Source organism: Otolemur garnettii, unplaced genomic scaffold (assembly GCF_000181295.1).
Source record: "Otolemur garnettii isolate 467f Iridium unplaced genomic scaffold, OtoGar3 scaffold00009, whole genome shotgun sequence".
Lineage (NCBI taxonomy): Eukaryota > Metazoa > Chordata > Mammalia > Primates > Galagidae > Otolemur > Otolemur garnettii.
The window spans coordinates 5,216,239-5,224,591 of record NW_003852404.1 but is presented as its reverse complement, the minus strand read 5'-3'; the positions used below and the strand labels follow the sequence as shown (position 1 = coordinate 5,224,591).

Below are 8,353 nucleotides of genomic sequence, written 5' to 3'. Positions count from 1 at the left end.
GCCTGCCACAATGCCCGGCTATTTTTAGAGATAGGGTCTTGTTTTTTGGTCAGGCTGGTCTCAAACTCCTGAGCTCAGGCGTTGCCAAGCTCCATCAGGCGATCCACCCACCTTGTCCGACTCCCAGAGTGCTAGGATTACAGGCGTGAGCCACTGCACCCTGCCTCTTTTTCCCCTCTTGTCTGCCTGGCTGTGTGCTTTAGGGCCTCCTGGGCCACCAGGCAGGGCCTCACCTGCTGCCTTATCTGGCCTCCATCCATTTCTGCCTGTGGCCCAAGTGACCTTTTCAAATCATAGATCTCTGATTCTTGCCCCTGTCTAAAACCCTTCGATGTCTCCTGGCTCTTCCATCAGTTTCCCTGGATCACTCAGCCTTACTTGTCTGTGAGATTCCAGTTCAATTGCCTTTTCCTTACGGAAGCCCTTCCTGGCCCCTCTGACAGATCAAATGCACCCAACATTAGCCCTCCCAAGTTCTTATCACAGTCTGTAATTACACCCTGATTTTTACATCCTCTGGCTGACATAAGCCTCTCTTGCAGTCTGCTTTGCCAAGTACTATATTCCCCTGAGTGCTTATTATGCAATGCACAGTAAGCACCCGTAACACATGGGGCATGACTGAATGGTTCTGGACATCAACCGCACATCTCTCCCTGCCTGCCCCAAAGGCCTGGTCCTTACCTGCAGGGCACTGCACTGACACAAAGACAATCCTGCAGCTGTGCCCTTGTCCTCTGCAAGGACCCCATCTCTGCTCTGCAACAACTCAGGGATCAACTGTCTTTAATTATGGATAAGGTGACAGCCAGCCCAGAGAGAGGTGGCAGGCACTGAATGGGGAGAGGGGCAAGAGCTTGCTGTGATGCTGGCCCGGGCAAGTTCCCAGCTTGGCAGCTTCTGCTGGTGGGTCCCATAGCAAGGCTCACTGCCCTTATGACCCTCGGTTTCCACATCTATAGGAATGGGATAACATCTGACTCACGGGTGTGGTGGGAAATCACACGAGATGTTGAGTTAAAAGCATTATATAAACTGTAAAGTGCTGTACTGCACTGTGTTGTCCCATGGCCAAGAACATGGGCTGCGGAGACCGAAAGACTGGGATTGAATCCTGCCTCTGGCTAGCTGGGTGACCCCGGATACCCCTTAGGAGCCTCAGTTTCAGTTTCCTCAACTATAAAAGGAGGGGCTGAGGACGCCTACTTCCTTGGCCTGAAGTGAGGAATGAAACGAGCTGATCATACCCAGTGCCTGGCTCACGGCACGTGGTAGCTACAGAGCTACTACTATCTTTATTGTATATAATTGTGGTTAATAAAGGGACAGGCCAAAGAAAGCTCAGTGATTCCCAGCCAGCCTGTGACGACAACACGGTTTCTTTTCTGGCTGTTAAGAAGGCAGGGACAGGTGACTTTTTTCTTCCTTCCTGAACTTTCCTCTCTTCTAACATCAGGATGAGAACAGCCCCACTTGGAGGGTGGACAGGAGGGGTCCATGAGATGATACAGACCAAGTTCCTATCGTGCAGGTAGAATGCCTGATTCAGGGCAGACACGAGCCGGGTGCTCTGTGAATGCTGAGAGCTTGCTTGGGGGCCTGGCAGTGACACATCGATAAGATCCTGGTGCCCGGTAACAACATTTTCTCACTTGCTTCCTTCCCTGTGGCTTAGAAGAGCTGTGGATTCCACCCATGGGTCTTGGGTGGACTTGGGGACTTGGGAACCCAGGAGGCTCTCAGCATGTGTGGTCCTCAGAGGTTCCCAGAAACACCCTGCTCACTCTCTGAGCCAGGCCCTGTCTGGGGAGCTCATGCTGAGCCCTTGCAAAAGCAGGCGAGCCAGGTGACAAGTGGACCACGGTGTGAGTCTTCAGTGCCACCTTGGTTAGACTCCCCCCCAAACACAGGTGGATTCTAGCAGCAAAGGGAAGTAATGTTTTGGGAATGCCAACAGGAAACCACGTGCCTTCCACATGTTACTTAGTTTAATTCAATCTCTGCAGCAATGCACAAAAGTAGGAATAATCTCACTTTACAAGTGAAGTAGCCGAGGTACAGAGAAGTAAAGTAACACGTGCTGAGGTCACATGCCAAGATGCGCTGCCCTCTCACCCTGGTGCTTAAGTCCACTCACTCCACATCCAAACTCCTTGCCACAGCTCACATGTTCCCATGTGCTCTGGCCTTGCCTACTCTCCTGCTGCACCATCCTCCACTCTTTTTGGCTCTTTGTACCGCTGGGCCTTTGCACATGCTGCTCCTTTGCTTCCCATGTCCTTTTTGCTCCTTCTTTATCTGGCTAACTCCCAGCAGCTCTCAGCCTAAGTGTCACTTCCTCCAGGAACCCTTTCCAGAATCATCCTGTGCTTCCCCTACTGTGCCATCCATAATGCTTCCCTTTATTTCTTGGTTTATCTTCTATCTTAGACAGTACGATCCATGGGGGCAGAGGCCAGGACTGTGCTGTTCACCATGAAATTCCTAGGGCACATGACAAGTACAGCACCATGTAAATTCTGCAGACTGGCTGGGTAGACAGGTGCATGGGTGAGTGACGGATGGATAGATGGGAGGGGGAGGGTAGATGGATGTGAGATGAAGTCACTTCACCTCTCTGAGCCTCAGTTTCCTCTTCTGTGAATGGGGCTCCCCATACTCACTCCCTAGAGACATTCCCAGGAGAGAACCCAGCCCAGGGCCTGGCCCACAGCAGCAGGCGCCACTCAGCCAACACCCGTCTCACTCCGCTCCTGGCCCTCCCCAGTCCTCACGGTATTTCCCCGACGCGAGCCACCCCGTGATGGCGACAGTGATGTGCAGCTGCCTGCCCTCCGTCAGCGGCAGGAACTCAAATTCTTCGATGGCTCCCACACGCTTCTTCATCTTGTATCCTAGAGACCCAGATACAAGAATGAGAATGGAGGGAACTGGGGTCCCCGGGAGCACAAGCCAGAGTGGCTGTCATACACTCACACAGTGAGCGCCGAAGGTGTGCCCTGCCCCTGGACAAACGCATTGCGTGTTTGAACTCATTCAGGTAGGTGCCACTGTTGTCCCTGATGATAGATGAAGGTAAGAAGCTTTCCAAGGCTGGCCAGCCCCCAAGTAGCAATGCTGGGGTTTGAACTTGGAGCCAAGGCTCTAACCACCCCTCCATCCTGACTCAGCTGGGTTTGTATCTTTTTCCTATTCACACACTTCCCTATTCCTTATAGTAAGAGGGAATCGAATGGACCAAAATTCTCAACAGGTGAGTGACACTCTACCCGGGGAGCTGAACAGGGATGTGTATGTGACTGGGGGCTTGTGACACACGGGACTTGGGAAAACTCCCCCAGGTACTGCTGGTAAATGAAGGACAGCTGAGTTCTCCCTGAGGAAGCCTCAGCATTGTCTTCGAGGTGGCCTGCCTGGAAACTTCTGGATGGTGGAAACAGGTCTGCTCAGGGTCTTTCTCTGTGAAGTATACACAGGTGCCTGGGGAAAAGACTGGGCTTGATAACCGGGCCCTGTCCTTTGGGAAGCCTGTGATGGGCTCCAGCAGGGCTGGGGATCAGAGAGACAAAAGTTGCATCTCCCTGGCTTCCCAGAGGGTGAACACCAGTGAGAATCTGGGTGTGTCCTCCAGGAACTGGGCCACCCTGGCTGAAAATCCCTCTACCCCGCCAGCGCCCTTGAAACCTACCTGTCAGGCCAGCTCCAGCTGCACTGAACAGTGAGGTCATGACAGCTATGCCGGCTGTTGAGCCAAGGGCTGCCGCCCCAGCACTGCCAATGATTGTTGCAGCTCCAGCAGCAACAAGGGGGGCAGCAAGGCCCCCAGTCACACCTGTAGGGAGAGCAGCAGGTACAGTGGGGTCTGAGGATGTGGCTGGACAGGTCCTTACCCCATCAGCTGCCCACAGCCTTCCATAGAGGCTTCTGGCAATGCTAACGAGCGTGGTGACTACGGAGCACCTACCACAGATCACAGGCCACCTCCCAGCCAACCCTCTCCACTTACCCCCAGCCCTGTGTCCCCATCTCCAGCTGGCCTTACCGATCACTGTTCCGCCTCCGACAGTCGCCAGGCCTATCAGGAGATAGCGCTTCCATTTCCTCCTGTTTTCTTTCTTCTTCCGGGATGCCTCAGCCATTCTGGGGGAAAAGAGGTGGGTCTTTAGGGCTCGCTGTGCCCAGCTCCCTGGAGACATCCCAGTCTCACCAACCCCCAAACTGGGGCCCATGCTGGGTACAGGTGCTCTGACATGTAGAGTAAGATACCCAACTCTCCTGGGGCTCATAGATGGTTTTTAAAAGCTGAAAACATTCTAAAACCCAGACTCAGCATATGGGATCTCAGCATATGGGATGTACTACTTACCCAATGGATCCATCCTAATAGGGTTGCAATTTGAATAATGAAAAGACAAATAATAATAATAATAATAGCAGGAGAAATACAAAAATGATCTTTACATAGATGGACCCAGAACAAGTACAAAATAGAATCACAGACTCCATCACCTCCTCCCCTCCCTTCTCTCCCACCCTGCCGTCTGATCCCACCTCTCCCTGGGAAATTTGGAAACCAATTTCCTTCAGGATAATCATTTCAAGGATGGGTTTGAGGAGTGCCTGCATGGGAGACCTTGGCCTTGGAGCAATAGCTGGACTTGTTTAGATTTATTTAAACTTGAGGAAATTTAAACAGAAGGAAAGGGTTTAGCGTGAACTGGGGTCAGGTGAACCCTGACAAGGGCTGTTGTGGGTGATGATGGCCAATATTCCTGAGGGTTGGACGTTCAACCCTCGGCCACCTTGTTGAAGGTGGGACCAATCGGTCATTATGTGGGAACTCTGAACTGCAGGTGGAGTTTGGACAAGTCCATGAGGAGTGATAGCAAAGGATGGGGATAATAAAAGAAGCAAATTGGTTAATACTTACAGAGGGCTTCTTAAAGCCCAGCCACTGTGCTTTGTACTTCAGAGGATTTATCTTATCCTCAGAGGCAGGGTTATTACCGTCCCCGTATCACACATAAATAATAGTTACCTATCTCCCCGGTGACTGTGGAGTCTATTAATAGATTGTAAAGCATTTAGCATATTGCTTGGCACAGGGCAGGCGTGGAACAAAACAGTGGCTGTTGTCACCCTGATAACTCTATCTCCTTGAGCCTCAGTTTCCTCTTTTATAAAACGGGGATAAGAATACCTACTCGGCGCCTGTGGCTCAAGCGGCTAAGGTGCCAGCCACATACACCTGAGCTGGCGGATTCGCATCCAGCCCAGGCCCGCCAAACAACAATAACAACTACAACCAAAGAATAGCCGGGCGTTGTGGTGGGTGCCTGTAGTCCCAACTGCTTGGGACGCTGAGGCAGGAGAATCGCTTGAGCCCAGGTGTTGGAGGTTGCGGTGAGCTGTGATGTCACAGCACTCTACCCAGGGCGACAGCTTGAGGCTCTGTCTCAAAAACAAACAAACAAATCTATCTCATAGGGTTGTTGGTTTGGATTTCCTTAGCCAATGAAGTTATGCTGAGAATAGATGATGCCCCGGCACTTTTGGGAGCTGCATTTCCGGGAACAGAAAACGCACGAGCTCAGCCAGTGCTTGCTTCTCTCCCGTCCCCCTCCTCAGGAGCCACTCATTTTATTAAGAGCTCATTCTCCAGTCATCTAAAAAAAAAGGCACCCAAGTCGTGCATTCAGGGATCTGCTGGGCTTTTTAGTTTTCTGCCAACAAACGTTTCCCCTGACTATTTCCCGGGCGTAAAGCACAGCACAGCTCGGTTGCTGAATCACAGAAGAGCAGAAACCAACAGGAAATATCTCTTTGCCCAGCACGGGTGCTGGGTTTCCATGACCGAAATTCATAGCATCAGAGATGTAGGGTGAGGTCGAACTGCACGCATCTGGCAAAGCCGAAGGCAGGACGGTGATCAGGATCAAGGGATGGATGGATTGACAAACTGTGGCATACATATACCACGGAGGGATCTCCTTCAGCCACAAGAAAAGATGGAGACTTTACATCTTTTGTATTAACCTGGGTGGAGTTGAAACATTCTTCTTAGTAAAGTATCTTAAGAATGGAAAAGCAAATATCCAGTGTACTCAATAGTAATATGAAACAATATAGAAACAACTGCACGCTTACATGAAACAAAAACCACAAGTATAGTCTAGTGAGGGGGAAGGCAGAGGAAGCGGATGGGAAGGAGGGAGGGAGGGCGACCGGGATCTCACCTGATGTGCACAGTGTGAGGGTGTTCAGCATGCCCCCCTGGGGGAAGGGCTCACATACAAGTTGAACTTTACTTTAGAATTGAAAACAACGGAACTTAAACATTTGTACCCTCATATTAATCTGAAACTTAAAAATAAAATCCAGGGTGCTAATGTCAGGATTGGACATTAAATGTAGGCTTGAATCCTCCCTCTGCTGCCATGGTTATTACCTACCACCAAATATCAATTATCCCTCTCTGCAGAGAGAATATACATCCCTCCCCCTGTTGAACTGAGTGGCCATACGACCAGCTTTAACCCCGAGAAAATGCAGGTGGAGGTGACTGTTACTTCCGGCAGAATCCTTAAGGGCCAGTGCAGGAGCTTTTGTCTCCACCCTGAGACCAGCAAGAATCCAGACAGGGGGCACTGTCAGCCGGGGACCCAAAACAAAGACGAGGCAGACCAAAGCTACAATCTGCAAAGGGCGTGCATGCGTGCACAAGAAAGACACCTTTGTTTTGTTTTTTACTTTCACATCAGAAATTTATCTTTTTTAATTTGATAATTATGTTTCGGTATCATTGGTTTCCACTGTTACCTTATTCACTGTTATTTTACACATTTAAAAACATTGGCATCGGGCGGCACCTGTAGCTCAAAGGAGTAGGGTGCCGGCCCCATACGCCGGAGGTGGCAGGTTCAAACCCAGCAGCCCCGGCCAAAATTTGCAAAAGAACCCCCCAAAATTAGCATCCTTAGATTATTTTAGGCACAAAAGAAATAATAACAGAGAGCCACCTTCTGTGACTGTGGCTTCATTTATTTTGGGGGGTGGGTAAAGTTTTATTTTCCTTTTCAAATTCCAGATTACTGTGAGGGTATAAACGATTAGGTTACAATGTTTGTGTTGTCGCACACCCAGGAGGTGAAGAAACACACATTTGATGCTATAAGCATCAAGATTAGTTACAGTGACAAAACCTAGCTTATCCCAATGGATAAGACCACTTGCTAGCTTTGTGACTATAATTACCTGTCCTGTCTGGGTCTCCTCATCCCACCGATGGAGACAGTAGTCAGGGATAAAGGCCTGAGAACCATGCTTATGTAAGATGATTCACATACAGTGACCGGCGTCTCGCTCCACAAACCCCGGCAGGAGGGCGTCCACTAACTTTTCAATACCTCTGTTGTTATCATCATTCCTTTATTATCATATTAATTTCCTCCTAAACATGGGCTGGGGATATACTTTGACCCTTAATTACATTGATCTTGAGTTGACGATCCTTAATTCAGTTTAAACAGGAAAGCTGGAAATTATTGGCTTTTGGCAGAGCCCAAGGCCTGAGAAAAAATTCAAGCTGCCGACAATGTAGGACAGCAACGTCCAGGGACAAGTGGTGTGACTCTGTGAGTCAGTGGCATCTTGGGCTAACAGACACAGGAATAGTCTGGAAATCTGGAGAAGAGGTACTTGAGCCCAGCTCTGCCATGACCATGCTGGGTGACCCAGCTTTGCTGATCATTTTCTCACTTAGGAAATGTAAATGTTAATACGGTCACATGGGAGGATGAGGAGACAGCCCCGCCACCGTGTCTGAGCCAAGTAGGACAGAGCAACCGTGACTGCCCACCTCCCTCTCCTCCTCCCTCTTGCCCACCCTGTTGTTGGGGGGACACCATCCCCTCCCCAGCATGACACTCAGACCCCTGCCTCCTGCAGCTTCATTTCCTTACCATCTGAAAACACGGACCTGCCTGCAGGCATACTGTCCTCTGCCTCAGTTCCCATGTTCCTTTCACCCTTGGCCACCAGGGATTTTCTCACCTTCCTATGTCTAGCTCGACATTCTCATCCAGACGTCCGGGGCCACCTGATGTGTGACACCTCCTCCAGGAAAACTGCCAGGAGCCCCATGGATGCTCTGACTCTGGGCCCCTCTAGTCCTCTGGACTATGTTATCCTGGAATTCCACACCAGGGACTTTCAAAGGGTGGGACATGAGGGTGAAGAATCTGTAACAGGCTCCTGCAGGCTTCTGCATATGTCAAGTTTGAAAATTGCAGGGCTAACCCTTCAGGGCATAGATCCAGCCCTTTCCAGCTCTTCACCCTGAGCAGCTTGTCCC

At 50.4% G+C, this 8,353-nt stretch overlaps 1 protein-coding gene across 1 annotated transcript in view; it reads right to left on the bottom strand.

Annotated features, from left to right (window-relative positions):
* Positions 1–8,353, bottom strand: part of TMCO4 (transmembrane and coiled-coil domains 4) — an 88,759-nt gene that overhangs the window by 51,909 nt on the left and 28,497 nt on the right. Inside the window, exons 5-7 of the mRNA XM_012801470.2 lie at positions 4,043–4,140; positions 3,689–3,832; positions 2,775–2,894 (exon numbers count right to left, since the gene is read on the bottom strand). Of these exons, the coding sequence (XP_012656924.1) occupies positions 2,775–2,894; positions 3,689–3,832; positions 4,043–4,140 (362 nt within the window). The remainder of the gene's footprint in view (positions 1–2,774; positions 2,895–3,688; positions 3,833–4,042; positions 4,141–8,353) is intronic.